The sequence below is a fragment of the Hyaloscypha bicolor genome, assembly GCF_002865645.1.
Source record: "Hyaloscypha bicolor E unplaced genomic scaffold K444scaffold_15, whole genome shotgun sequence".
Lineage (NCBI taxonomy): Eukaryota > Fungi > Ascomycota > Leotiomycetes > Helotiales > Hyaloscyphaceae > Hyaloscypha > Hyaloscypha bicolor.
The window spans coordinates 146606-173843 of NW_020194517.1; the positions used below are offsets into that span (position 1 = coordinate 146606).

At 50.8% G+C, this 27238-nt stretch overlaps 14 protein-coding genes across 14 annotated transcripts; 8 read left to right on the plus strand and 6 right to left on the minus strand.

Moving 5' to 3' along the window:
- Window positions 1-72: 72 nt before the first annotated feature.
- K444DRAFT_624317 (uncharacterized protein) lies at window positions 73-1356 on the minus strand (the record flags this gene model as incomplete). Its single annotated transcript, XM_024882388.1, has 1 exon — window positions 73-1356. The coding sequence occupies one exon, from the start codon at window positions 1354-1356 to the stop codon at window positions 73-75; it is 1284 nt and encodes a 427-aa protein (XP_024742666.1).
- A 1280-nt stretch (window positions 1357-2636) lies between these two features.
- On the minus strand, window positions 2637-3278 carry K444DRAFT_518372 (putative 13 kDa ribonucleo protein-associated protein; the record flags this gene model as incomplete). Its single annotated transcript, XM_024873855.1, has 4 exons — window positions 2637-2795; window positions 2853-2911; window positions 3039-3179; window positions 3251-3278. The coding sequence occupies 4 exons, from the start codon at window positions 3276-3278 to the stop codon at window positions 2637-2639; spliced, it is 387 nt and encodes a 128-aa protein (XP_024742667.1).
- A 314-nt stretch (window positions 3279-3592) lies between these two features.
- On the plus strand, window positions 3593-4642 carry K444DRAFT_607144 (vacuolar H+ ATP synthase-like protein 16 kDa proteolipid subunit). The gene is made up of 5 exons (XM_024879117.1): window positions 3593-3731; window positions 3857-3869; window positions 3978-4107; window positions 4159-4419; window positions 4468-4642. Exons 1-5 carry the CDS (start codon window positions 3700-3702, stop codon window positions 4530-4532), a joined length of 501 nt encoding a protein of 166 aa, XP_024742668.1. The 5' UTR covers window positions 3593-3699; the 3' UTR covers window positions 4533-4642.
- A 464-nt stretch (window positions 4643-5106) lies between these two features.
- Window positions 5107-6104, plus strand: K444DRAFT_151268 (uncharacterized protein). The gene is made up of 3 exons (XM_024870606.1): window positions 5107-5717; window positions 5792-5837; window positions 5890-6104. Exons 1-3 carry the CDS (start codon window positions 5226-5228, stop codon window positions 5937-5939), a joined length of 588 nt encoding a protein of 195 aa, XP_024742669.1. The 5' UTR covers window positions 5107-5225; the 3' UTR covers window positions 5940-6104.
- A 3568-nt stretch (window positions 6105-9672) lies between these two features.
- K444DRAFT_151514 (putative AP-1-like transcription factor) lies at window positions 9673-10818 on the plus strand. Its single transcript, XM_024870608.1, has 3 exons — window positions 9673-10058; window positions 10118-10315; window positions 10368-10818. Exons 1-3 carry the CDS (start codon window positions 9936-9938, stop codon window positions 10713-10715), a joined length of 669 nt encoding a protein of 222 aa, XP_024742670.1. The 5' UTR covers window positions 9673-9935; the 3' UTR covers window positions 10716-10818.
- A 903-nt stretch (window positions 10819-11721) lies between these two features.
- On the plus strand, window positions 11722-14489 carry K444DRAFT_151508 (putative transketolase). Its single transcript, XM_024870607.1, has 6 exons — window positions 11722-11871; window positions 11983-12029; window positions 12076-12171; window positions 12409-12493; window positions 12557-14215; window positions 14266-14489. The coding sequence occupies exons 1-6, from the start codon at window positions 11818-11820 to the stop codon at window positions 14380-14382; spliced, it is 2058 nt and encodes a 685-aa protein (XP_024742671.1). The 5' UTR covers window positions 11722-11817; the 3' UTR covers window positions 14383-14489.
- Window positions 14310-16535, minus strand: K444DRAFT_607154 (uncharacterized protein). The gene is made up of 3 exons (XM_024879118.1): window positions 16398-16535; window positions 15796-16314; window positions 14310-15742 (listed from the first exon to the last, which is right to left on the minus strand). The coding sequence occupies exons 1-3, from the start codon at window positions 16452-16454 to the stop codon at window positions 14597-14599; spliced, it is 1722 nt and encodes a 573-aa protein (XP_024742672.1). The 5' UTR covers window positions 16455-16535; the 3' UTR covers window positions 14310-14596.
- A 1307-nt stretch (window positions 16536-17842) lies between these two features.
- On the plus strand, window positions 17843-18058 carry K444DRAFT_607156 (uncharacterized protein; the record flags this gene model as incomplete). The annotated part of the gene is made up of 1 exon (XM_024879119.1): window positions 17843-18058. A coding segment is annotated over one exon (216 nt), but the record flags the coding sequence as incomplete, so codon positions are not given.
- A 413-nt stretch (window positions 18059-18471) lies between these two features.
- Window positions 18472-19461, plus strand: K444DRAFT_607158 (uncharacterized protein). The gene has a single exon (XM_024879120.1). It carries the CDS (start codon window positions 18540-18542, stop codon window positions 19167-19169), a length of 630 nt encoding a protein of 209 aa, XP_024742674.1. The 5' UTR covers window positions 18472-18539; the 3' UTR covers window positions 19170-19461.
- On the minus strand, window positions 19371-20535 carry K444DRAFT_152034 (uncharacterized protein). The gene has a single exon (XM_024870610.1). It carries the CDS (start codon window positions 20090-20092, stop codon window positions 19571-19573), a length of 522 nt encoding a protein of 173 aa, XP_024742675.1. The 5' UTR covers window positions 20093-20535; the 3' UTR covers window positions 19371-19570.
- On the minus strand, window positions 20183-21396 carry K444DRAFT_151828 (uncharacterized protein). Its single transcript, XM_024870609.1, has 2 exons — window positions 21051-21396; window positions 20183-20533 (listed from the first exon to the last, which is right to left on the minus strand). The coding sequence occupies exons 1-2, from the start codon at window positions 21243-21245 to the stop codon at window positions 20273-20275; spliced, it is 456 nt and encodes a 151-aa protein (XP_024742676.1). The 5' UTR covers window positions 21246-21396; the 3' UTR covers window positions 20183-20272.
- A 719-nt stretch (window positions 21397-22115) lies between these two features.
- Window positions 22116-22994, plus strand: K444DRAFT_639831 (putative zinc finger protein GLI2; the record flags this gene model as incomplete). The annotated part of the gene is made up of 2 exons (XM_024884422.1): window positions 22116-22424; window positions 22479-22994. The coding sequence occupies 2 exons, from the start codon at window positions 22116-22118 to the stop codon at window positions 22992-22994; spliced, it is 825 nt and encodes a 274-aa protein (XP_024742677.1).
- Window positions 22995-24018: 1024 nt separating this feature from the next.
- K444DRAFT_624327 (uncharacterized protein) lies at window positions 24019-24895 on the plus strand (the record flags this gene model as incomplete). The annotated part of the gene is made up of 3 exons (XM_024882389.1): window positions 24019-24186; window positions 24376-24813; window positions 24854-24895. The coding sequence occupies 3 exons, from the start codon at window positions 24019-24021 to the stop codon at window positions 24893-24895; spliced, it is 648 nt and encodes a 215-aa protein (XP_024742678.1).
- Window positions 24896-25189: 294 nt separating this feature from the next.
- Window positions 25190-26666, minus strand: K444DRAFT_517411 (uncharacterized protein; the record flags this gene model as incomplete). Its single annotated transcript, XM_024873774.1, has 2 exons — window positions 25190-26538; window positions 26615-26666. 2 exons carry the CDS (start codon window positions 26664-26666, stop codon window positions 25190-25192), a joined length of 1401 nt encoding a protein of 466 aa, XP_024742679.1.
- Window positions 26667-27238: the final 572 nt, after the last annotated feature.

A 27238-nucleotide genomic window follows, 5' to 3' on the forward strand; every position in this document is an offset into this window, starting at 1 on the left:
CTTTCTTCCAAAGACATCCAGGGCCGCTTCTGTGCAATTTGCTCTTTTGATGCTGCTCCCAATATCCCACGTTTACACCCGGCGATAAAGGTGCATCTGATAACGCATGTTCTCCAATGGGATCGGATACCGAATACTTTCTGGAATTCGAAACCATTTCGAGTCCTCAGAAACCAGTTTCACCCACTCTGGAACGCTTTCGCTACCCCTTGACTTTTGCGTCTCGAGTAAGGTGTGATCAAGCAGCCAGTACATGGGATACCTTTTGGCTTCAGTCCCGACGGTAGTCTCTGAGTAGCTGCCAGGGCTATCGACGACAAGTAACAATGAGCCGGATGTGACAGCCGCAGTCAAATTCAACAGGAAAGCCGTCGTCTTCCCAATCGACGAGGTATACAATTCATTCAGTGTAAAAAGTAAGGTCACAAGCATTGGTCGTCCACCAGCGACATCAACAAGTTCGCTTCCGCTCATTCCCAGTACGTTGTCTTGTCGGAAAGTAACTTTGAAATTGGTGTTTGCCGTAAGTGCTTCGTTTGCTTCTTTCGCTGAGGAGCTGGCGTATTTTGATAAAGGAGGTGGCGTGGTGAAGCTATCATGAAGTTTGCGGACAACTCCCTGCCATTGAGCGGTATCGACCAGACACAGATCAATCCCAGGCGATCTGTCAGGATTTGAAAGGCCATGCTCCGGCGATGACTGCTGATTCAAGTCATTTTGTTGTCCCTTTCCCTGAAGAGAGAGCTTGTCAAGTCCTTCCGAGGCTGCGAGCACGTCTTCTCCAGTACTCCGAAGCATGGTATCCTGCAAATAGCGGAGAAAGCCACCGAAAGCAACGACTTCTGCAGCACCTCCACCGAAACAAGTAACACCCATGGGGGACGCATCGTCTCCAGCCGACCCATCTTCCAACTCTGGTGGGGTTATTCTGCAGACTGGGGAGATCTCTGTAAGGTGCTCGAGGAGATCTACCAAGATGGACTGATAACAGAGGGTTCTGCTGGGACTCCATCGAATTGAGTACGCTTCAAGAAATTCCTCCTTGCCGAAAGCTTTGGTGAAGTCTCTTTCGTACAATGCCTTTTTTACTTCCTGTAACAAGGCTTGCAGGGTGTCAGATGCAAGAACTCCAGGAAAAGTATCTCTGTAAATGTTAAGAAGGAGCTGTTGCAGTTCGACCGGTAGGGCGGCTTCCGAAATGGCACTTGAGTTCGTTTCCTCATCCTGGATGGCTCGCTTTGATTTGGCTGGCTCTGCTTTCTTGGAGAAGCCGGGGCCTTTCCATCTAAGAGGCGATTTTGTGTCCTTTCCAACGATGGCTCCATAGCCCTTGCCAAATCTACCATTTTTCCCCATCTTGAAGCGTGGTTGTAAAATTTTGCAATGTTGTGTCGAGGTGAGGGCTGAGTTTCGATGTGAGATCTCTTCTCGCTTGCCTTTTTGCGCTAGTCTAGACACAAAAGCGGCACTAACTGTTAGTGTCCTACCCCTTTAAGTTGGCTATATATCTAGCCCAGAAGGAGAAGGATTTGATATTCCAGAATTTTGGCGACACTGTTATGGAACAATATTGAATGTACAGTAATTTGAGGAAAGTTTACGAAGATGCTGCATTTAAAATGCTCTCTTACCTTCAGGACAATGGAGATGAGTGAGGCTTTTCCATGTGCCATGAGATTTCTATCAAGCACATCACTATCGAGTGTCAGCATTGAAGGTGGGCCTGTCTTGACTTCTGCATCTTTTGCTTCTAAGCAGTTGACAAGTTCCTTGCCAGAATCTCTGCGGATGATGCCACTTCTGAAGTAAGTGTTATTGAAGCTTTGAGGACGGTTTCTGGCTGACGCGTTTTCAATGCAGCATTCCAAGCAAAGACATTATCCCATGTCCCATGCCTTCAGAATAAGAGGTTTGGCTCAAGCTTCAACCTGTTCCAATCTCGGTCCATTTATCAATAATTCTTATTCGTGCTGGCTCTGAATTTCCCACGAGCGTGAAGAGGACCATCTCAACACGCATCAACCAAATACAGATCCTCGGCTTACAGAATGACCTTCTTGGTATGCAAAAATATCACCAAGAATGCATTCCGCTCAACTCCATCGATTTGTTGTTGGGAAGCGGAATTTCAGTCCAGAGGTACCTTACTGGGTGAGGCCCAAACAACAATTTTTGCAGGTGGCTTTGTGTTTCCGACCCTTTAGGATAGCATAATTTCGACTGAGCCCCAAATATTGTATGCCAAAATTATTGCATTGCTCTGAAATACAGTGACAGAATGGAGTCTTCGTCGGGTATAAACTAGCATAAGTTGTTTTCCGGGTTGACTGAGATGCATGCCGAACCAAGGTCCATCGGGTTGTGATTCTGGCTGTTGGGGTGCATTTCAGACCTGATCTAGTATTGTCAGCAGTTTCTGGGTAGTGCAAAAGTAGTTGCTGGACTTGTTTGAGCTTGCGGTTTAAGTCTCAAGAATGAGCCACATCTGAGCATTCCTTCCAGCCTGAACGGAGGATTTGTGTAGTTTCGGAATTTATTTTGCCTGGCCGCTTGGATATCTACAAGCATGCAATGCCACAGTCCCGCCCAGACTCCGCGTGCCTTCATCTGCAGTAGGTCTATGTGCGTCCAACGCTTTAGATCATGAGTCTCTCCACCTTGTCTTTCAGACTCCGGATCTGGTTCATGAGATCGCTGGCTTCATTCGTGGTGATGCTCGCTGCAATCACGGCTCTGCTGACACCGCAAGCACGGCCCAAAGCTGTCTTGCTAGGAACGTATACATATGGAACGTTCTGTGGCATAAATTAGTCCTCAATCTGGAGCGTGTAGATATTCAGAGAAAACCTGACCTTGTCTTCGCAGAGAAGCGGGAGATGCAAGAGAATGGCGAGAGGGGCGGTATCAGCTGCTAAATCACAGAATCTCGGGTTAGTACTGCAAGGCAAATTCTCGAGTCAAGACTGTCATATCTCCGGAAGGAAGAGGTCGCATAACATGCGAGGAAGGGAATGGGTGCTCTAGGGAATTGGGCTTACCAAGAATGATAATTTCAGAGATACCTCTATTTAAAGTCTTGGTCGCTTCATTGGCCCCCTTCTTCAACTGTCTGTAGTGAGATGCTTGTTGGACGATATCCAGGATCTCTTGCGTGAGCCCAGAATCCGCTACAGGCCATGCTAGAAGCTATCAGCAATGATCCCAACATAACAGCTGTTGTAAAAGAATCGAAATATAATGTAGATCTTACCAGCAGAGCCGTTTTGTTCCTCTGCCATCGTGGAGTGAAGTTCGAGGAAGGACGTCTAGAAGAATGTTAGAGCAAGCTCGAGCTTTGCGCCGCGCACGCCTCAGAAGGTCACAAATACCTTTGATTAGAAGAGAGTATTCCGAGAAAGGTGAACTAAAGCTGGCAGGGTTCCTTGCGTTGGCTCGCCCTGTTGCTGTTGTTTGGTGGGGGGTTTCTTGAATCCTGGATGTCTTCAGAAAATGTTCAGCCAGAAATATTTCGCGGAGGCGCTAAACCCAAAATAGATACTAGTGCCGAGCTAACAGACCTTGAACCTCATCATCGCCTTCCACGACAACATCTCTCCAAGCTCAACGCCATCACCCAAGCCTTCAATCGTCCTTTGATCAACCCAACGAGCTTCAAGAGCATCTGCACTTCTTCCACTCCAGCTTCACACACCAATTACGATGTCAGACATGGGAGATTCCTTGATCTATTGGTGAGTGCTCCTGAGGTCCCCTTTACCTTAGTCAAGATATGCTTCACTTTGCACACAATGCAAGCTCGTAGTAGCCCGACACATTATGATACAACTTTATTCATATGCTAACCATATTCCTGTAGCCCGGTGTACGCGGTTCGTATCCCCTCGCTCGTAGAGCTCCTTCCGCTGCAGCATCTTGCAGGGTCAAAACATGGGAGCTCAATTCATTGTCGTCGAAACATCGTACTGATCGTAATATAGCCATTCTTTGGCGCTATGGGCTGCACTTCCGCCATTGTATTCACATGCTTTGGTGCTGCATATGGAACCGCAAAATCTGGTGTCGGTATTTGCGCTATGGGTGTTCTCCGACCCGATTTGATCGTCAAGAGTAGGCTGAGAAGCTCTGTATCAAAGCACCATGATGCTGATTAGGCAACAGATATCGTCCCGGTCATCATGGCTGGTATCATCGGTATCTACGGTCTCGTCGTGTCTGTCTTGATCTCCGATGGGCTTCATCAACAGTTGCCTCTGTACACTGGTTTCATTCAACTCGGTGCAGGATTGAGTGTCGGATTGGCCGGTTTGGCTGCAGGATTCGCCATTGGTATCGTTGGTGATGCTGGTGTGAGGGGTACCGCACAGCAACCTCGCCTTTTCGTTGGCATGATTCTCATTCTTATTTTCGCTGAAGTCTTGGGTTAGTGAATTGCTTGGATGGGTTCGCCGATGGTGCTAACGCTCCCAGGTCTTTACGGGCTGATCGTTGCCCTTCTCATGAACTCGAAGGCGAGCTTGGATGTCTCGTGTTAAACGTGGACACCACGTGGGAAAGGGGAAAGGGAGCCAATGACAATTGAGAATATTCTTCTCCCCTAGAACTACATGTGGCTATGGAGATCGGGGGTTACGGGGGATCTGGGGGGTCTCGAGGGAAGCTTTCGCGGCCAAGCCATGGCTGAATTATGTGTACTGTGCTTGTTCAACATATGGGGCGTTCTTGATGCATAGAGAGTAGAGTTGGCAGCAAGTGGTCAACGTCCCGTGTATGGTAGTATTTCTATTGTTGGCATCCATGCTAGTCCTTGGCCTTTCCCAGTTTAATGTGGTCTCATGCGAGAAAGATTTGAATGCAGATTCTCATCCCGCGTCCTCGAACAGCACTAACTGCCACATGGCATATGCGATTACATACGGCAGGAGATCATATCTCCTTCCCACGGAAGCAATCTCAATCCAATTGGAGGGAGATGGAAGCTTTCTCTGAGCTTCTTTGCATGCGGAGCACCGGGCCATTGGGAAACGATTATACTGATTTATCAAACGGCCCGCTGAGTCAGGCGACCCCACCTTCAGAGGATCACTCCCTCGATACCCCGCAGCTCAGCTCAGCTCAAATCACCACCAAGAACTCACCACATATCAAAGACCACATGCTGCAGACGCGGCACTGTCTCCAAACAGCAAAAAGTGCCCGTCTCATCCACACTCATCTTAGCCGCAGCCATGCGTCTGCCATACATCGACGCCGCCGATCCAAAAGCCTTCACCACTCCCGAGGACCACGCAATCATAGCCCGGGTCCGCGCCCGGCGAGCGCCTCGTCCTCTCCAACCGCTCGACCTCACTCTCCTTCACTCTCCTGCTGTGGCCGACGGCTGGAACAGCTTCCTGGGCGCGATACGGACAAAGACCAGCCTACCAGATGACGTGAGAGAGGTTGCTATCTGCAGAGTGGCGGTCATCAACCAAGCATGGTACGAATGGGCACATCACGCTCCTCTGGCCAAAGCTGGTGGTGTAAGTGAAGAAGGCATGGAACTCCTAGAACAACCCGATCTCGACGGGAAGAACGGGAGCGAAGTGTTGAGCAAGAAGCTCTGGGCAGTGGTGGACTATACAGATGCTATGACCAGGGATGTTGCAGTTAAGGATGGTGTTTTTGAGCAGTTGCGGGAACACTTTTCTGAGCAGGAGGTTGTCGAAGTCACGGCCACGGTTAGTGTTATCTGGGCGCAACGTTTGACGCGAGGCAGATTGCGGGGAAGTGCATGCTGATTCACATGTTGCAGGTTGCCGCATATAACTGTGTTAGCCGATTCCTCGTGGCTTTGGATGGTAGGTTCCTATGTCATTCTCGTATGACAACAAAGTGCTGACTGGAATACAGTGGGGGAGAAGAATGCATGGAGATCCCCGGGTGTTTCAAACTCTAAGTGAACGTGTTTGTGGTGATTCGGTAGTTGGGGGAAACCAGAGAACCTGTTTGCTCTTACTGTACATGGTGCCTCATGTCCCACATCTCTACGAGGCAGCCGTATGCGAAGCATGCGCAGCATGCGCAAGTTTCTAGAGGTTATCGAAGCTATATTCCTCGAAATATATGTACCCAAAAAAAAATGCTTGTCGCCTTCTTGAACCTCTTTGCCAATCCCTCGAATACAGACGGAGAGACGGCATTTGTGGCAATCGCGGGGTTCTTATTGGCAGTGTTTTACGGTACAGTATTTGAGATCTGTGAGAGGGGCCCAAGATCGATCTTCACGTCTATCATATGACAATCCCACAGCACTGGGCTTGCAGGCAGGGCCTCTCTGGATGAGAAACTCGCCACTCGACATCCAGCTGTCGGTAGAAGCCGATTTGGTGCTCAGAAGAGTGCCGAGAGTGTGGCAACCACCACCATGGCATACCCCAGTCAGGCTCCTCGAATCAGACTTTATCGGATGAAGAGGCGTTGATGACTACCCTTGAAGGTGGGTTTTGGCGGGAAGAAAATACTGCAGAACAGAAAATAGTGATTCGTGGAAGATTGAAACACAAATGCAGACAATAGGCATGGGCACCCAATCAATACAGTATCGACTCTGGCAGACTAAGAAAGCTCGAAAAGTTGGTACAGGCCCGCCAATGATCCAATGCCAGTGCAACATCCAGCGTCAAAGTGCAGGCTCGGCAGCAGATTCCCCATCAGTAAATTAAGGTGTGAAAAGGTCACACATCCAGCACGGTTGATACGGAGAGCATTTCGAGTGGCTCGAAGTACGGACGGACTCCGATGGGTTTCTGGGTCAGGTCTGTCACTGATGTACAATTCATCTCAGGAGGTACTGCGATGGTATCCAGGTCGGGTCTGTCACTGATGAACAATTAATTCATTTCAGGTGATACTCCGAAACAAGCCGTGCCGTACGGAGGGACGCTACCTCTGCACCTCGTAAATTTACTTCTGGAGGCAAACAAGCTCACGGCGTAGGTTCTGATGCATACATGGTAGGGAACGCGACAAGAGCGTTTTGGGGGAGTGGGAAAGCAATGCACGGCTGCTACTGCAATGTGCTGCACAGTCTGCACTGCAGCGATCGCATTGGCTTGCTAGTGCTTGTGCTTGTGCTTGGCTTGTGCTTGATCGAAGCCTTGCTTATCACGACATGACCGACATATGGGCTTGGCGCTTGGCGCTTGGCAGTTGGCAGTTGGCAGTTGGCAGTTGGCAGCCCGCAGCACTGGCTGCGAAGGCGGCGCGGGGCGGCGATGCGCTTTACCCGAAACTACATTTCTCGGATACGCCTCCGATGTTGGTGGTTTCCAGTCTTCCAGAACGACGCGCGAGCGTGAGCACGAGCACGAGCACGAGCCTGCACCGCTTCGTGGCATCACATCGCACCGCGTCGCATCTCACTGGCTGGCTGGCCCCTGGCTCGGAGGCTGGCTGGTTCTTTGGCGCTGAGTGTTGGGCACTGGTCACTGGTAAATTACTGGTCTCTGGTCACTGGTCTCCTCTCCAGGAGTCCAGGATACGTTGTTATTCTCCGTAAGGATTGCTCAATTGCTCGAGCCGGCTTGGCGTGAGCAACCGAATCTCAGGGTCCTGGACGTTCCCAACAGGGGGAGGGGAGGGGAGAACCGGGGCAGAACCGGGGCAGCCCCAACCCCCCCCCCCCCCCCCCCCCCCCCCCCCTCCCCTCCAGCCTGACACCGCAGCGTCGTCACAATCGTACGATCTTTTCTAAAACGGTCCCAAGCATCGACAGCCTGGGGCAAGGGGGGTATATTATTGCCCAAGAGGGGATATGATCATTGTTGGTCTCGGTTCTGCTGGCCGTACATTGTACAGTAGCATCATACACCGATAGCCCGGGAGCAGTTAAAGCTTAACCTGCTTAGGGCAGTCTGCATGGTATGCGTGGTATGTATGCTATGTGTGGTATGTATGGTGCCATGCCGTTGAGCCGTTGACGCTTCAAGACTCAAGGACACCACCGGGTCTTCGAGGATCAAGAATGGTGACTCAATGCTACTGTATCCCGAGCCTCCCAGCGGCCAGGCTCGGCGAACGGTTATCGCAAGAGACTTGCCTTGCGATGTGCCATGCCGATATGCGATATGCTTCAGATCTCGCTGAGTCGCTGAAGTGTTGCCCGACGTGCGCGTACTTTCTTGGCCGAGGAACCTTGGTCCTGGCGCCGAGGAGGGCGGATTCCTCAACTTTTATATTCGTTTAGTTACTGTAGATGACTATTCATGGGCTTCGGGCGTAGCGGGAATAGGAGACGTCCTCCTTGATGAGACGGCTGCTGGGGCTGAGGGAACCCAGACAGGCGTCAAGTGTCCAGGATCGAAGTGTCCGAGCTTTGGGACCCACCGCTGATCCAACCTTGCTTGAACTTCATCTCAAGGCGCGGCCGACACGGAGAACACGACCAGGAGTCCAGGACACGAATCCACGACTCTACTGTAGTATCCACGACTCTCGAGTTTCTCGACGATGGCCCCGACGAGCCGGTAATTGAAGGAGGCCAACAGAGGCCGACGGAAGCACTGCTGCTCCTTTTCTACTGGCTGATCCGGGGCACGGGCACGAAGCATACAGCACAGGAGAAACTCCACACGAGGGAAGGGCGTGCGGGCTTGCTCGAGGCGCGAGGCGCAAGGCGTGAGACTTGAGAGGAGAGGCTCCAGAGTCCAAACGTCCAAAGCCCCCAAGAGAAGAGCTCAAGCCCGATGGCGTGCAAAAGGCCGAGAATGCGTCCGGGAAAATGCACCAGTGAGGCCACCTGTGAGTGCACCACAGTCACCGCCCGAGACGTGCGGCTGCGCGGCGCTCGAAAGCCAATTCAGCACGCCGAGCCGGCGTGAAGACTGCAGTGCTGCACCTGCTGCCGCAGCCGCTGCACTTGTCGTCGAGTCGTCGTCGAGTCGTCGTCCGCAACTCCGCATGCAGAGCACCGTAAGTCCGCCCAAGCCGGGGGCTTGTCACTTGTCAGCCTGCATAACCCCCTGCGGCGTGTCCGGCGTTCCACAGGGACATTGCGATCATGTCAGGAAGGGGGGCCGAAAGCCACCTTACCCACCGTGCCCGTCAGCAGGCTTGGCGTCCCGGGGGCGAGGGGGGGCGAGGGGAGGGCTGCTCCGCTCTTGCAAAGTAAGCAACTTTGAGTTTGCGTGTCTCCGTTTACATAAGGTGCGTGCTGCGTCGTCGGCCTACTGTGACTGGCCGGGCCCGCGCCTCCTGGCCCCCTCCCACAGTTCACTTCCCCCCCCCACCACGCAGCTCGGGCAGGCACCTGCCACATGGCTCTCGTTGCCCAACCCTACCAGAATCGCGCACCAAATGTATGCCACGCCGTGGCTGGTTCCCTTGAGAAGGAGTGGAATGTTGGGACCCGCTCGTTCTCCAAACGCATAATCAGATTGGGGCAGTCTGTGATCCTGGCCTCCCCCCTCCCCCTCCCCTTCTGCTCCCGCCCTGGCCCTGGCCCCGGTCATCGCACACGAGCCTTACCGCTCTCCTCGCCCGCGAAACTGGCGGTCGTGATTGGCGCGAACATTGTCCCAGAGAGGCATCGACCATGGCCAAGGCGGGCTCCCTCCTCTTAACTTCTGTCAACAGTCAAACGCTGTGCTTTGGGGTCCCAATGCACTTGACTCTTAAAATGCGTGTCCACCGTCGAGGGTCATCTCGTCCCGAATAGAATCCATCAACCGAGCTGAAGCGAAGCCCTCCATCCAACTTTTAAACTTGGGCTGTCCCCTCACTCAGCCTTCCAATTGCTTTCGAATCTCATATTCAGTACCCACAGCCTTGCCAGAGACAAACTACCCCGTTGGGCAATACCGGTCAATAATCTTCTTGAGAAGCCACCTGAACTGAGCAGCAAGCAATCCGAGACTCAACCACTGCCAGCTATCCTCCTCTCCTTCTGTATCTTCGCGATGGCCGCTGGACAGTACGACAGTTCCGACAACCAGGCGTATATGATGACTCCAGAGCTCAGCGCCGCGATGTATGATGGAACGTCAAGCGAGTCCTCCGCGAGCTCGCCCCTCAACTGTAATGTAAGCCAAGCGCTGCTCCGTTACGTGGAGCTGTCCAATATGCTGACGATTCCTCACAGGGATTTGACAATTTGTACGGCGCGAACGGCTTCATGAATTACCCCGCATTCCCCATGCAGTATCCTATGAGCGGTGACGGTATGGCGCCTTTGGGGCTGATTCCAGTTGAGTTGGATATCGAGGGTCTTTATGAGGACCACGATCGGCGGAGGAGGAAGGGGGGCAGTGATAAAGTTGTGTCCTCTCACGTGCATTCCGTATGTCGCCCAATCAATGCATTTGTGCAGCACATGACTGATAGGTCCGTAGCGTCGCCGAGCCCAAAACCGCGCATCACAACGGGCTTTTCGGGATAGGAAAGAGAAACACATGAAAGAGCTTGAGCAACGGCTTGCTGAGCTAGAAGGTCGGCATACTGATCTTTCGAGGTCATATGAGTCGCTGCAACTTGAATATACAAGCGTCAAGCAAGAGCTTGAGAAGTTGCGCAAGGACAGCTCGAGAACGGATGGAGGGTCTTCCAGTTCATCATCATCATCGAGGCATTACCACTCGAGAGGGTGGGAAGATTCAAAAGGAGAAATCCTTGACCCACTCTTGTTTGATGTTTCTGCATTTTGCTTTGATCAGGATGAAGGACACGAGCGAAAAGACTGAGAGGGAGGCTATTTGTTTTGGTGTTTGGAGTTGGTCGGTGCTATAGGTTTTTCGGTCTGGATGGCCTGGGATGCATGGACAGAGGCGGAGCTTTGAATTCTGAACCATGATAATGACATTCTTGTGGATATTGTTCGATATATTTAATTGAATGTTGAATTGAGATCATCCCATCATGTCCAGGTTCCAACTTCATCTTGAATCTTCATGATGCGCGAGAAAGGTGGAGAGATGCGGGCGGGGTCGTTGGCGGGGTTAAATTGTTCCTGGTGCACAGCACAGTAAAGTCCGCATTGGCGAGCTCAAGACAAGATGTCCGTCCCATGGGCTCGTTGTGGCGTTTGAGAATGCACAACGAGTAGACTTGTGCCTTCTGTTGTATCCTGGGTTGTATACTTGGGGAGGAGAAGTTCAACATGGAAGCTCTCTGCGTCCAACCTGCTCGGTGTGTGCTTCCCCGAGTGACCCCACTGAGGATGCAGAGTTGGAATGCTTTTTCGAAGGTCCGTGTTCATCTTTTTCCCACACCAAACTGAAGGAGGAATTCCGAGGATAAATGCATTCCAAGCCAATTTCCCACGCGTGGGAGAGTCAAGCAAACCATGACTAGACCTGAAGACAAGTGGTATGGCAGAGCTACTCCGTACTGTTCGAGTCAACCCACCGGGACTCGAGAAGGGTTCCTTCTTTCAGCCATCCGATGCCCGGAGAGCCGAGCCTTGTCAAAAAGTGTGAACTGCGTTGGAGAAAGCATGTCGGAAAAACTCAACCTGAATTCAATGACAATGAGAGTATTTACGGCGGATTTGCAGTCCTGTGCCTCTCCCGGGAGGGCGGAGGAGGAGGAGGAGGACGACGAGGAGGGAGGAATTCCACGGATGTCGCGGAGAAGGAGAGGTGCAGAGAATGAATGGGCAAAAAGTTCGAACATTGGGTGGATCACAGAAGGGTCGGAGGAGTGGCTGACAAAGCCGGTGGATGGTGGGGTTCCTCAACATGTCCCACGTCAGGAATTCGAAACTTGTCCCTCCTCTCCTCTGCTCTCGCAACCTCTTAAAAAACACCTCAATTGGCCATCGGAACTCCACTCTCAGTCGCAATCATGGGCTACACCGACGTTGATAAACTGGCTGTTAACACCATTCGACTTCTTTCTGTAAGCTCACGTCCCAGAAATCAGTTCCGCCCCCCCACACCCGCGCAGAGGCTGTTGAGGCATCTCCAAGCATCATAATTATACTACAAAGTACTAATCAAGCTTCAACAGGCCGATGCCGTATTCCATGCCAATGCAGGCCATCCTGGGGCCCCTATGTGAGTGCGCATTCATAGCTCACGGATCCGTATTGACCATGCCCAGGGGAATGGCCCCAGTTGCCCACGTCCTGTTCAACAAGACAATGAACTACAACCCAAAGAACCCAAAATGGCTCAACAGAGACAGATTCGTCTTATCGTGAGTGCCACAATCCGTTTCTCTACCACGCAATCGACATTTTTCTCGCGCGGGCCACTGTGCTCCGAAAGCCTACCCGAAGGAATATGGCAGTTGAGGCCCAGAAATCGACACAGTTTTACTTCGCATGAACCGCTACTTTTTTGACAAGATTTGCTGGAAACTCTATTGTTGAGAATCTACACTTCTTCCCGCTCTTTATTTGACTTTGCCACAAGCTATACTGACAGACCCTAGAAATGGCCATGCTTGCGCGCTTCAATATTCCCTCCTCCATCTTGCTGGGTACAAACTCTCTATCGATGATCTCAAAGCATTCCGCGTAAGTCAGAATCCTGTGCTTTAATTCTCAACAATCTGCAAGACTCTAACGCAGAAGTGCCAGTCATTAGATAGCATTACGCCTGGCCATCCCGAAGCTCACGATACTGAGGGCATTGAGGTGACTACTGGTCCTTTGGGTCAAGGTTTCTGCAACGGCGTTGGGCTTGCCATCGCCCAGCACCACTCATCTGCCAAATTCAACAAGCCTGGCTTTGACTTGATCAACAACTACACATATGTGTTCTTGGGGGACGGATGCATGATGGAAGGTGTTGCCAGTGAGGCAGCCTCCCTGGCCGGACACTTGCAATTGGGCAACCTTATCGCGATCTATGATGATAACCACATCTCCATCGATGGCGACACTAACTGTGCTTTCACCGAAGACGTTGTTCTGCGATTTAAGGCTTATGGCTGGCACACCGAAATTGTTGATGATGGTGACCACGATTTAGAGGGCATTGAGGCTGCTATCAAGAAGTGCCAAGCTGTGACTGACAAACCATCCTTGATCAAGCTCCGAACCACGATTGGTTATGGGTCTCAGTTGCAAGGCACTGGTGGCGTTCACGGAGCCCCTCTTAAAGAGGCGGATATGAAGCAGGTCAAGACCAAGTGGGGCTTTGATCCCGAAAAGTTGTTCGTCGTTCCCCAGGAGGTGTACGACTTATATCACAAGCACGGAGCTGAAGGTGCTGCAAAGGAACAAGAGTGGGAGCAGCTCCTGGAGAAGTATGGTCAATCATACAAGACCGAAGCTACAGATCTCAAGCGCCGCTTGGCTGGGGATCTTCCAGAGGGCTGGGAGAAGACCTTGCCAGTTTACTCTCCATCGGATTCTGCAGTGGCTTCCCGAAAGCTCTCTGAGATTCTCCTCAATAAGGTCCACGAAGCAATTCCTGAATTGGTCGGAGGCTCTGCAGATTTGACTGGCTCGAACTTGACCAGATGGAAGGATGCCGTTGACTTCCAACCCCCTTCCCTCGGAATTGGCGATTGGAGTGGACGTTATATCCGTTATGGTGTTCGCGAGCACGCTATGGGTGCTATCATGAACGGTCTTGCAGCATATGGCACCATCCTCCCATACGCCGGTACTTTCCTCAACTTCGTCTCCTATGCTGCTGGAGCAGTACGTCTCTCTTCCTTGTCCCAAGTTCGGGTTATCTGGGTTGCCACGCACGACTCCATTGGCTTGGGTGAGGATGGACCGACTCACCAACCTATCGAGACACTTGCACACTTCCGTGCTCTTCCCAACTGCATGGTCTGGCGTCCAGCTGATGGAAACGAGACTAGCGCCGCGTACTATGTTGCCTTAACTTCGAAACACACTCCCAGCATCATCGCTCTCTCCCGCCAAAACCTTCCTCAGCTTGAGAATTCTACCATCGCTCACGCCATCAAGGGTGGTTATGCCGTTCACGAAGCCGAGAAAGCAGATATTACTCTTGTCTCTACCGGTTCGGAGGTCGGCATCTGTGTTGACGCAGTCAAGTATCTCAAGGAGCATCATAACCTGACTGCACGTGTCGTATCTATTCCTTGCTTCGAGGTTTTCGATGCTCAGCCCAAGGAGTACAGACTCAGCATTCTGCCAGATGGTATTCCGTCTCTTTCTGTCGAGGCCATGTCAACCATGGGCTGGGAGCGTTACACACACGAGCAATTTGGTCTCAATAGATTCGGTGCCAGTGGTGCTTACAAGGACGTCTACAAGGCAGGCAACTTTGTTAACCATGTATTGATACTCGCTAACCCTTTTTACAGAAGTTTGAATTCACACCAGAGGGTATCAGCAAGCGTGCGGTCGCCACTGTTGACTTCTGGAAGAGCGTCCCCAATATCCGCTCTCCTATCAATCGCGCTTTCCAGCAGTTAATTTAAGCTGCACTTGATGGTCAATTGGATGAGTATATGAGAGTTTTGGGAGGAGAAGAATATGAGTATATAGCTTGCAAATAGACCAGAGAAGTAAACAATTTCCGGACACTTGATCCTTTCTAGATACTATTCCCACAATCATACAAGGTAGAATGGTTCGTGAATTTCTCTACCACTGAACATGCGGATACAGACGTCTAATCCTACAGATCCTATCCTAAACCTCAAATATCTCCCCGACCCCTTCTCCGCCGCCCCTTCTATTCTCTACCAAATCCAATCTCCATCCCTCCCAATTCTTCAATGCCCTCTTGACCTCCTTGACCCTCTCTATCCTCTTCTTTGCCTCTTCTTCTTGCGCCAACCGGAACGCATCCTCATCAAAGTCCAAGTCCTCATCATCCTCTAATAATGCACCTTCAGCAGCAGCAGAATGCACGTTCGCTCCCGTGATAGCATTGAAGCCACTCTGAATGAAATCCCCTAATCCCTTGCCTCCATGAGCAAGGCTTCTCCGCCGACTAGGGGACATCCCTCCAAGGTCGACATCTGTGAATCTCGCACCAGGGCTTGTAACACCAGACGATTCCTCGCCTTCCAGCTCCTTTCTACGTTCACGCCAGACGCCCCGTCGAAGCTCATGCACTTCTCCTTCCAAGTCCCGGACTTTCTTTTCCAGGCGTTGCCGCTCTTCGTTCTCGAGTTCGTCAACACCTTCGTCGTCGATTCCTTGTGCGTCTCGTTTACGCAACCTCTCTCTTTCTTCACGCAATCGTAGGTTCTCGTTCTCAATTCCAGCTAATTTGGCCCGAAGATCCGATGCCTCTTTCTCTGCCTTCTCCCGTTCTCGTTTTTGAGCTTGAGATCGCGCATCATGTTCCTTATGTAGGGTGGCCAATGTTGCTACCTTCTTTTCTAAAGCGTCGACCTTCTTTTGCAGTTCTTCGCTGTGCACTTTCGCTTCTTCGGTTTCTCGTTCTAAGGTTCGGAGTTTAGTTTCGGCTGATATGCGTTCACTGCCTTCTTTGACGGCTTTCTCGGTCGTGCGTTCCAGGTTCTTCTTTAAGTCCCCGAGTTCCCGTTGTGCGGTTGCAGCAGAGCGTTCACTGCGAGCGAGCTTCTCTTCCAACGCGGCAACTTGCTCTTTTTCTGAAGAACCGGCCACTAGACGGTCGAGGTGGGCGCGGAGAGTGGAGAGTTCGATTTCCATGGATTCAATGGTGGATAATTTGGAGGCGAGAGCGGCTTCGTAGTCTGCAGGTGCAGTGGTGGAGACGGAGGGTGAGGAGCCATGTCGAGAGGCTCGTGAGGTTTGGGCTTGGAGTTGTGCGTTTTGACGATGGAGAGCCGCGACTTCTCCTCTCTGAATGGTATAATTAGCAATCGTAGTAGCGGACTGCACACGAGTTCCCGTACCAGCTTTTCCAATTCCTCAGACGATCCGGAGCCTATGTCCTTTTTTGATGTGGTGTCATCCTCTGCCTCTCTCAATTCCTCCAGCTCCTCCTCAGCCTTCTTCCAACGTCTCTCCCCATCAATTGTCTCCTTAGCAAGCCGTTTGTTCTCCTTTTCCAATTCCTCAATCTTCAAGGCCTGTTTTCGGTAGATATCTGGAGCTGTGTCTCCATCTGGGGAGAATGGTGGGTAGTTGGGAGATAATGGTCCGCCTGATGAAGCTCGAAACGAGGACGACCGCATTTTGGATTGGAGAGACAACGACGGCTGTCGTTGATGTAATGTAGCACCGAGGTTTGAAACTCTCTCCTCTGAGGCCTTGCCATCATCTCCCTCTTCCACCTTGGTCCCGTCCACTTCCTGAATGGGGGGTTCGGCCTGGACAGGGCTTTCTTCACTTTTCGAAGATTCCGGGGCTGGCTCTTTCTCTTCCTTCTTTGCACCTATTTTCTTTTGTTTCTGCTTCTTCATCTGCTCGAACTACAAACGAGACGAGTCAGTACATCCACCTTGAAGTAAAAGCTTCGCTGAGTTTGGAGAGAAAGAATGCTAAGGACACGTACACGCTTCTTCGCAGCTGCCAGCTTTTCAGCCTTATCTTTTTCTTCTGCATCTGCCATGATTGCTGGTTTAAATCTGGGTCAATCTGCTAGTAATGGATGAGAAGTTGAGGTTGGCGAGGAAGTGGTCTTGGAGACAGCTTTCACATGGCCTTACTCAAGGTTAGCTCCCTTTACAGTGGTATGCAAAAACTCCCTGTTTTAGCGCGTTTTTGACGAAAAGTGGTACCTTGAAAAAATGGTACTGAATTATATTCAACCACCAATTGCTCCACCAAACCACGCCCGAATTAGGTAAGAAGTAGATTAATTTACTCCCCTGAAGTAGCTCTTGCTAATGATATAATCAGATTACGATCCACCCCCTCCTTCCCTCACCCGAATTTGTAGCTATTGAGCCTGCACATCGAGCCGAATTCTTAGCAAACCCAACTTCTCCCCTGTCTACGAACCAATTCGCCCTTTTTTTATTAATATCGATGGGCAGATATTAGTAATTTGATATCTATGATATTAGAGGAGAAGGCTGAGCTAAAATAGCTAAAGGCGATGGAAAAATCGGGTACTAGTATGGGGATTTCTCCTTATTATGAAGGCTAAAGTCTCCCTTTGGTATACTATATGGAATTCAGAAGCTAATTAGTGTTTTATATTGAATATAGGTACTTAGTAGCACCGATTGCTAATATGGTAGCCCCATTCGAAAGCCCCATTCGACAGCCCCATTCCAAAGCACTATTCCGGACATCCAAGCAGAAGACTCGATTCGACCAGATATTGCCTTTAGTACGTACCCTGAAGACGAAATTAGCTTCTACCAGGGTATAGGCAACTTACAAAAGCAGGATTATTAAGAGTTTATAAGTTCTGGGCTATTGGATGACGATTACAAGGCGATTGGGGGGTAGGGAGAATGATATTTAGAATCGAGGTTGACGAGCTGCCCCCTTGATTTCCACGTATCACTGGTTTAGGGAGGCGAGGAATGGACCAATCAGATTACAGGATTTTAGGCTCTTTTGAAGAGAGTTATTACTGGTGTTGTGGTCATTGTTTTTAGTCGAGTTTGTCTACATTTGGAGTTTTTCCCTTATACTAAATATTTTTGCAACCACGCCGTAGGATTTTTTTATATTAGAATAATTAAAAGAGCTATTTCCCACGATTCTAAATCAGCTTTCGTTTTTTTAATAGCAGTTGTGGTTATTAAGAACCGTAGTATTTTTTAATTAGTATCAATGTCGGCTCTCTAGTAAAGTAACAAGTGATTTTGGAACCACCTTTTGTAATATTAAAATCACCAGAACTTTAAGTAATATTAAGTATGGCGATTTCATTGATTTCATACTAATTCTACAGGGAAATTCCGATATCCTGAATTATAGAAATGCCCTCCAGCCTTTCTAGCCCCCGTCTAAACCTCCAAACCTCCAAATGGTATTAATTAGGTAATTTCCAAAGTTTGGATACTTCCCATAGACTTTCCTGCAATTCCCTCGCATATTAGACTTAATATTGCGAAAGCCCCCCCTAATTGGGTTCAAAATTGGGCAATAGGGAAGCAACTAATATATCCAGATTCCCCCCCTCCCCACCCCCCTCCCACTTCTGGCACATATCAAGCACCCTCTGACTCCAGTGTATACCACAGTTATCCATTATAATAATCGAAGTCTTCCCCAGCCATAAAAACACTACGGGAGTACCCTGTTTCCCATCCAAAATCGAAATTATCGTACCACTGCTCAAGGAGCTCCCGGTTCTGCACGGGTTGTGCGAGAAGATCGTAGATGGCCGCGATGCGCGCGGGCTTAGGTAAGGAGCTATAATCTGCTCTTATCATTAGCAAGAGATACTTCAGGGGAGTAAATTGATCTACTTCTCATCTAATTTGGACGTGGTTTGGTGGAGCAATTGGTGGTTGAAAATGATTTAGGTAACTTTTGGTGCACCCATTTTTAAGTGTACCGCTTTTCGTCAAAAACGCGCTAAAACAGGGAGTTTTTGCATACTACTGTAGCTAGTGCAGGGGTCCCAAGCTAAAAATACGTACGTGGTTATCAAACCACATTCAACATCTAAGCTCACCCCAACAAAAAGACCTCAGAAGCAAGTCTCACATCATTCCTGTCTCCTTGCTCGAGGATGGCAAACCCCGCTTCGAGCCAGCTGGTTCAACACCTGGCGGACCGAGCCCTCACTCCCATCGTCTCCTCTTCTCGGGCCCCCTCTGCCAACAACCACAATCCGCAGTCGCAAGCTCAAGCGCAAGCACTGGCGTCTCTCACAACAACTGCAATTACAGCCTACGATACAGCTTCCAGATTAGGTCTTGGTCTACCGCAGCGAATCATGATTGAGACGCAATCCTCGGGTCCAATCATACTCCATTCGTATCTCAATCCACCATCGGTGCAGCGAGCACCAACAGTATACGTAGATCATCACGAGGATGTACGAGGCATTGTGGAACAGGCACGGGAAGATCTGAGGCCCTTATCTGGGACTACAGACACTGAAGGCATGGGCGAACACGGAGACAACAGCGAAGTACTGGTCAATGGGGACCCTGGTGGTGCCGAGGACGCGGAGGAAAGCTCTGTCCAGCCACTGCCGATGTTGATTGCTTCAGTTGTAGCGCCCACTGCTGCAGATGCAGTATATGCAAGAAGAGCGGCCGCGAGATTAGAGCAGACTGGGAGAATTGTCCAGAGGGAATGGATAAGGGAACATGAGGGGTCACATGCGGCGGTTGCAGATGGCGAAGATGGTTGAGAAATCTTACCATGCCACCATGAAGCTTGTAAGATCGATCCTTTTGGGGGCAAAAGTCCTGAGCAGATGCTAGAGATGGTAAGGAGTGATGAAAGAGGTTTATCCTGCAGCCTCCAGATTGGCTCCAGAGACATCTGGTGATGGCTACTTCGTCAATGAACGAAGGGGAGGACGGCGCAGTGTGGAGTATTATACTCCCAGGGCTAGAGCTGGGGATACATCTGGGTAGGTATCACAAGTAGAGGGCCGGAGAAGTCACCCAATATACCGCATGCAAATGAATTGCCTCGTATGCTGCGGCCTATCAAACACAGCCGGCTGACTGCTATGTCATCTTCTTATCATGATTGTTAAGACAAACAAACCCGGCACCGAGCGGTTGGGTGCTGCACTCCGCCCCTTTACGGAGTCCGGTACACCTCACCGTCCCCAGTCCTCAGCAGGTGTAATGAAGCTATCTCGATCATCGCTTCACCGGTGCCTGCCGGCGGCCTGAGGATGGCAGTGGGGCAGGAGAGCGCGGCCTGGCCAATGTTCTTGCCTGGCCAAGGCACTTGTCGCGCGAAACACAACTGGAACCCGTTTCCTCCTCCACGGCGCGACGGTGAAGTCACGGTCGATACCGAAGGGGCTGTGCTGCAAAGCCACGATCGCTGCCGATTCGTCTCCCTTTCCCGCTCCCGCATGGCGACGAGGCCTGGACAGGGCGACATGCAACGCTTCCCGCGAGCTGCAGCCCTAAGAGACTTCTCACACCGATTCTCACAAGCTCTGATGCCCGCAGCCGCTCCCTCCTGTTCGCTGGCCCAGCCTTCGCCTGCGCTTTTGGCCCCCACATCGACCCCGCAATGAACCCCACCTGTCGGTGAAGACTGAAGATCTCCAACGAGGCGGAGCTCTGTGGCATGGCCACCAGGCGTCATGGCTGATGGCTCGACTCACGATCGGAGACCTTGCGAGGTGAACTGCTCCTTGTGCATGCGGAGTTGGAACTTCAATCTCGAGTTGATTAATATATATTCGGACCCGTGCTCAGTTGTCACGATGCTCATTTATTTTCCTGGCTGGTTGCGTTGGCGAAGGATTGTTGCTGTATCGTGCGTTCAGGAACGTCTCGTTATTGCATTTTCCGCATTTGTGTATTGTTGGAGCAAGCGCATTGCATGACCTGTTGCTATCTTTTGCAAGGCCCTTGTAAGAGGCTTGATATCGTTCCACAAGTATAGTCTTGCAATTCGTTCACCACAGTTCCGCGGTGCTGGGCAAGGAAGACTTATTGAACGAGTAAGCTGCCCATATTTTTTGTATCGTAGCCGAGCTTCCCCCTTCCTTATCTTGGATAAAAATGCCTCTTTCTTTGGGACCTGCAAATGAGATTAGCACTTCCTTGTAAAGAGTTCATTCTCAGCGTTTGTCCGTGGTTCCTTTTGGTTATTGAGACTAACTTGGGAAGAAAAACTCTACTATTGGTGAAAGCGCGACAGAATCTCAAAGGAGAAGAAGTCATCCAGAGCAAGACAAACCAGCAGGAGAGCAACTCTACTGATCTGTTACCGCCAGATCAACAACGTCCAGGACCATATCCTCGATCTTGAAAACCAAAAGAATTCCTCCGTCGTACTGTGGGCAGGCATTTTCGATGGTTGAGAATCAATGATCCAGGACAACGATTTCGCGAAGACTTCAGGCAGCTTCAATCGCTTTGGAAGGCTGATACTCGATCGCCCTCGTCTCTTGGATTCGACCTGGCCTTGGGTCAACCTTCAGGCTTCGGTTTCAGTGTTGAAGGGGGGTTCCTGCGAAATGGCCCCAGATCAGGTGTCCCGACTGCAATATCACCCACATCGACGTTATGATGCACCGAATGCCAACTACACTTACTTTGAGCCCCAAGAGTCTCGTAAGTGCACTCCATCTTTTCCTATTGGCCACGTCACTGCTGCCTAGAAACCTCATCCCCTTCCCAAGCTGGCAACAACGGTCAACGTCGTGCTTGCGGTTTCTAGTGTTCCTAGTTAGGAGGGATCGGGATGCCTTCCTGCCTTCCTGCCTTTCAAAAACTGTGCTGCTGCTCATCAAGATTGGGAGCTGGGCCGGGACAACCTCCGGGCCATCCTGGCAAGTTCAGACATTGGGCATGCACCAGCCCCTTCTTCATTGTACTAGGAGTGTGCAGACATTCACGCATCTTGGCCAGCCTTAGCTTGTCCAGGACTGACGGGTACCATAGAAATCGACGGGCCAGTCATCAAGAAAGAGTACCACGGTCAGTACTTCACGCCTACGCCGCCGCCGCCCTCAACGTGTGAGTACTCGGAGAAGGCAACGTACGCCAACGAGGCGCACCTCTTCCACGGCGTAAGGCCACCGCCGCGGCCAATGGAGGGCCGGCCTCAACAGGCAGACATGGGCCCAACACATCGCAGCCCCTCAGGTGACTCATCACCCCCCCTCCTCATTTTGGCACGTGCCAGCTCACCCCAGAGACATGTGACTGATTCCGCCTCATATTTAACAGTCATGGCTTCCCGGCCGGCGACTCAAGGCTTCCACCTGCGGGCCTCGAATCACCCAAGTACAAATGGACGACGACGTCCGAGTGCGGATGCAGCTGAGAATTGCGACCAGCTTGAACGAGGATCCAATCAGCAGATCCGCTTACTAAACTATGCTGGAAACGCCACTCGGCACAGCCACAGCCACAACCAAACCTGTCAACCTGAGATTTATTCGATCGTAAGGCACCAACAACGCGAACAAGCACTCCGTCACGACCAGACATCCGCGACGTACGAGGCCCTTCGCCACAGCAGCACAGGCCCATATCAATCTTCTATTGCTGCCTTCTCTCCTAATCACCAGGATCCTTACTTCTATCCCTATACCGCCGCGATGTCGCTGTCATACGAGACTCGAACCTTCCCCGACTACCCGCAATCCGCTATGATGCACGACCCCCACCAAGAACAAGACGACAATAGCATTCAGCATCACCGGTACCCGAGTCCCCCTCCCCCGCTGAGCGAAAACCCATACAACCCGCAAACCATGGATGCGGCGACGGCGCTGGCGATGGATGAGATGCCGGAGTTGCCACCGAAGGACGAGTCTGACGCGCCGAGTCCTGGCCGATCGAAACCTATACCAAAGCCTGATCGTGAGGTTACCAAGGGCGAGGATGGGCGCTTTGTCTGCAACTGGGCTGGGTGCACGGAGGAGATCCGTTCCTTCAACCGAAAGTGCGAGTGGTCAAAGGTAGGCACATTCCTCGAGTTAATCTATACTTATGTGAGCTAACACTTCTTCTAGCATATGGACAAGCACGATCGTCCGTATAAATGCCCGGCAGAAGGGTGTGAGAAATTGCCGGGGTTCACATACTCGGGAGGACTATTAAGACATCAACGAGAGGTACACAACCTTCATGGCGGCCCTCGAAAGCAACTCAACTGTCCGCATCCAAATTGCAAGAGATTCTCCGGCAAGGGCTTCTCTCGACAAGAAAATCTGAACGAGCACCTCCGCCGTGTGCACACCGATGCTGGAGAGATGCAGAACGAAGAAGAGACCGAGGAAGATGGAAGCGAGAGAGCGGGCATGAAGAGAAAGAGGGGTATTGTACGAGATGACGGCGGGGATCTTCGTCAGGAAATGGCAAGACTTCGAAATGAGAACGAGGAATTGAAACGCCAGAGCGAGATGCAAACTGCTCAGACGGCTTCCCTCATGCGCCAACTTCAAGAACTCCAAACTCTGGTTGGTGCGAGGCTTCAGCAAAACCAGACTCACCAATCTCACGCAGCTCCTCAAGCCCACATGATGTGAAGCCCTGGCTGGCGATACTTTTTTCCTTTTCAGTTTTGGCGCGAGCAGCATTGGTGGAGTTCGGGACTCATTGGGAGGCGTTTCATGGCATGATATCACATTTTGCTGGGCAGGTTGCTGATAATGGACTCTTCTCTATGATGGCAAAGCAACCCCGTTCTCGCTATTCTATCCTGTACTGTAGTAGACAAATAATTGTACCCCTATCTAAAACTGACGTTGAGCGCAAGCCTGAGGCAAGGTGATGTGAACCTGATTGTCCAGACATCCATCCGCCCCTGAACCTGGAAATTTCACTTCAGCCACAACCCTGTGGCAATGAAAACTTCCTCCATACTTCCTCCATACTTCCTCCATACTTCCTCCATAAGCTCTCCTTATTCTCTGCTGGTAAGCTCTACCGACCTCACCACCTTCTGGGAGAGTGTCCATCATGAGCTCAGCCTGCTTGTGCCTGGATTGCCTCAAAGGTAGCCGCAACGCGCAAGGCCAACGACAAAACCAGCCTCACGTCAAGGAGGCTTCTTCTGACTGAGAACGAATCCTTTCAGTCACGGAGGTGAGCCTATCGGTTTTACCTTCCCGGAGCTCTGCAAATCTCGACAATCTGGTCAGCCGATACCTGGACTTGAGAACTTGCTAACAATTTGGTCCACAACTAATGCAAACTTGCGTTGATCGCCTCCTTAACCTGCCTTCTTTTAAGTCTACAATGACTTGTTGGTGTTTCCCTACCGGTAACAACAAGATCTTTAATTTCTTATTCAATTATGGGTGAGAAGGGAGGCATGGCCTCAAAAACAGGCCATAATGGGCGTTCATGCGTCATTGGACGGCTATCGGCACAGAGACATGAAGTCGGATGTGTTACGGTAAAGAAAACGGCATACATCCCCACCATTTCGCTGAGAAGTCTCGCTGTGACCTTTAAAATTCCCGTCTCGTTAGAATCATCTAACGTTACCTTGACGGTAGCATCTGTCCATTCTCAAATTCACAGATCTTCATTAACTTTAGCATCATCATGGCAGAGACTGACATCCATCCTCTTCAAACGTCAGTTGCCAATGACACGAAGGTCTCATCGTATAATAAACATATAGGCTCGAAACTTGGAGACCCGGCCAGACGTCTCCTCGAAACTTACAGCAAGATTTCCTCAGACGAAATAGAAAAGCATGTCTACGCAATCGTATGCCCCCTTCCCCCCTTTTCATCGGCACGCTCACGGAAATGTACAGCGAGATGAGGCATGGAAAGTCTGGCTATATCCGTGTATTGGCCAGTTCCGCTTCCTCGACCTTTCCATCAGCCAGTCTCCCCACTATCCAGCCATCCTTTGAGCGCCTTAAGAAGGGCGATCAAAACTTCCTCGATCTAGGGTGCTGCTTCGGACAAGATCTCTGCTGATGGAGCCCCATCTGAGCATCTCTACGGAAGTGATCTCCGCCCAGAGTTCTTCGAGCTGGGATACAAATTATTCAGAGATGAGGACACGCTTCAGAGCAACTTTATTGTCGGAGATGTATTTGATCCTTCGCCGCCATTGTCCGCGCTGGATGGGAAGATTGATATCATATACGCTGCGTCCTTCCTCCGCTTGTTTGGATATGAAGACCAGATCAGGGTTTGCAAGCGAATTGTCAATCTGCTGAAGGAGAAGAAGGATTCGGTGGTACTGGGAAGGCAGGTTGGAAATGCCAATGCGGGGGAACGGCCTCGGAGGAACGGCCCGACTAAGGCGAGACGGAGACATAATGAAGAGAGCTTTAAGAAGATGTGGGAGGAGGTTGGGAATTTGACTGAGAGCAGGTGGAGGGTAGAGGTTTCCTCAGAACCCTGGGCTGGAGAGAGTGAAGATGGGTCACGGAGCTGGAATGATCCGACCATGCTTCGATTGAGGTTTGCGATTTTCAGGGAAGCATGAAATTTCCAGCTTCCTTCGTGCAATTGTTCCCGGAAGTTTTAGGTACAAGTCACAGTGTTTGTAAACATTTCTATTATTGTGAGACACAGAACGAACAGAATATCTAGAACACAAGACTTCGAAGTCGCCAGCATTCTGTTTCACACATCTTCACCTCTCATTCGAGCTTCATTTTTCGTCTCATTTTGACCTCGTCTCGTCCCACCTTCTCCTTTCATCTCACCTTATCATCTCCTGTCATCTCGCCTCATCTACTCACATCGCCTTCTCATCTCGTCGCTTCTTCCACTTTCATCCCATCTTCACCTCTCATTTCTTCCGAGATACTCTCAATCATAACCCTCACATTCTCAACCACCATCTCCACCACACCCCTCTCCACAACCCCCTCCTGCCAACAAAACCCAAGCGTCAAGCACCCATCCGCTCCTGTCACAATCCCAGCAGCAATAGCACTACCGCTCACAAATGCACTCCTACTAAACACTACTTTGCCCATCTTCCAAGTCTCTTTCTCCTCTGGTTCAATCTTCATAATGCCTAGATTACTCACATCAAACGAAGTCCCTCTCTCCTTCCCCACTCTCCCCAAGAAAAAAGCCCGCATATCCCTAATCTGCTTGAATTTCGCAACGTTTATCTTTTCTCCGTTGGTTTTGAGATAATCGTTTATTAATCCTCGAGAGCGCTGGGCTTCGAGCCAAGGGAAATGTGCCTCCGGGGTGCGGTCGTAGTAGGCCGAGAAGGCATCGAGATAGACTCCTATTACGCTCTCGTTGACGGGTTCGGGGAGAAAGCGGCGGAGGGACACGGGGATCGTGCATTCCAGTGAGTTGAACGTGTCGGGCAAGATAGAGAAGAGGGCAGAGGCGATGAGCACAGGGAGGGTGGAGGTCAAGGTTGTGCCGTGCAGTTTGCAAGCTTGCAGCAGGTGGTTTGTATTTTTGGCAGAGAAGGTCAGGGAGTGGAAGTTGCTTCGGGTTGGTGGGATGATGTTGGAGCCTGACCAGAGATTGGTTGGATTGGGCGACGTAGAAACAGGCGGTGTTGCGAAAGGAAGGAGAGCCTCGAGGTTGGGAAGCAGGGGTGTGTTGGCTGGGAGGACGATGGCGCTTGTCAGGGGAGGAGGATTTGAGGAGAGGGCTGCGACAAAATCACGGTGGAATACCATCCCCGACGCCCCGTCACCAAGTGAGTGATGGAAGATGAATGATGCTACGAATTCTTTCTCTGTTTCTGGGGACGTCACGATAAGCAGTCGCCAGTACGGGAGAGTTCCGTGGCCCTCCTTGAACGGCGTATTGTGCTGGGTCTCCAGAATATTGTCAAGCTCAACATCTCTACCGCTTGCGGCCACCGGCTCTTGCCTAGTCACGAAAGTCACAGCATCCTCGAGGTTGATTTCAGGGAGTCTAGCAAAGTATGGTTCATTCGAGTCTTCATCCAAAACAATGGCTGAAAGGGCTGGATGGCGATGAATGACTATTGCCAACGCACAGAAAATTGTTGCCTTGAGATCTGCTAATCTCAAGGTTGGGCATACATAGGCAGCTGAAAGGCCAACATTGTTGTAGAAGCCTAGGTGGTGGCGTGCCGAGGAGAACTGTTCCAAGGCTCCTTTAAAGGAGTTAGCCGAAGTGGTCTCAGGGTGAGGCATGCGGTAAGGACATTGAGGGGGGTGGTGACTACTCACCGAGAGGCCGAAGTTTCTGGAGCTGCATGATGTTTGTGGATGGCATGGACATTTTGGAGATGGTGGATTCAGCACAGTTGTGAATGATGTTCAAGTAGGAGGTGGTTTGAAGACACGTCAAGCAGAAGGAGTCCTCAAGATCCAAATAGCACTTGAATTTTAAGAGCTCTAAAGGTCTCAATGTCTAATGTGAATTTCAAAAATTCGTAACGTGAGCGAGAAGAATGGAAAAGAACGAAAGATATTTGATCCCTTCTCGTCTACTCGATATATATTGCAGGCTGCAGAGGGAGGGGGGTAGGGGGATACAAGAAAACTCGATTTGAACCTGAGGACTTTGGATGAGGACAGAAGCAAGTCAAGTGAACGAGATTCCGTGCCCGACCTAAGGCAACCTATATATTGACTTGGTTTGACTTTTCGTTGTGCATTCGGGTGCTTGCATACTGCATAGCCTACTGCATGCAGCGTGAGTCATGGCGACCCCCACCCCTGAGAGCTTGCCGAGGAAAATGCTGAGTAGGGCTCGGCTAGAGCACTTGATGACTGGGGAGATATAATAGTACCATGCTGCCGTGAAACATCGTTGGTGCATGGTACCATTCTGTGCAGGAGTGTCCTTAC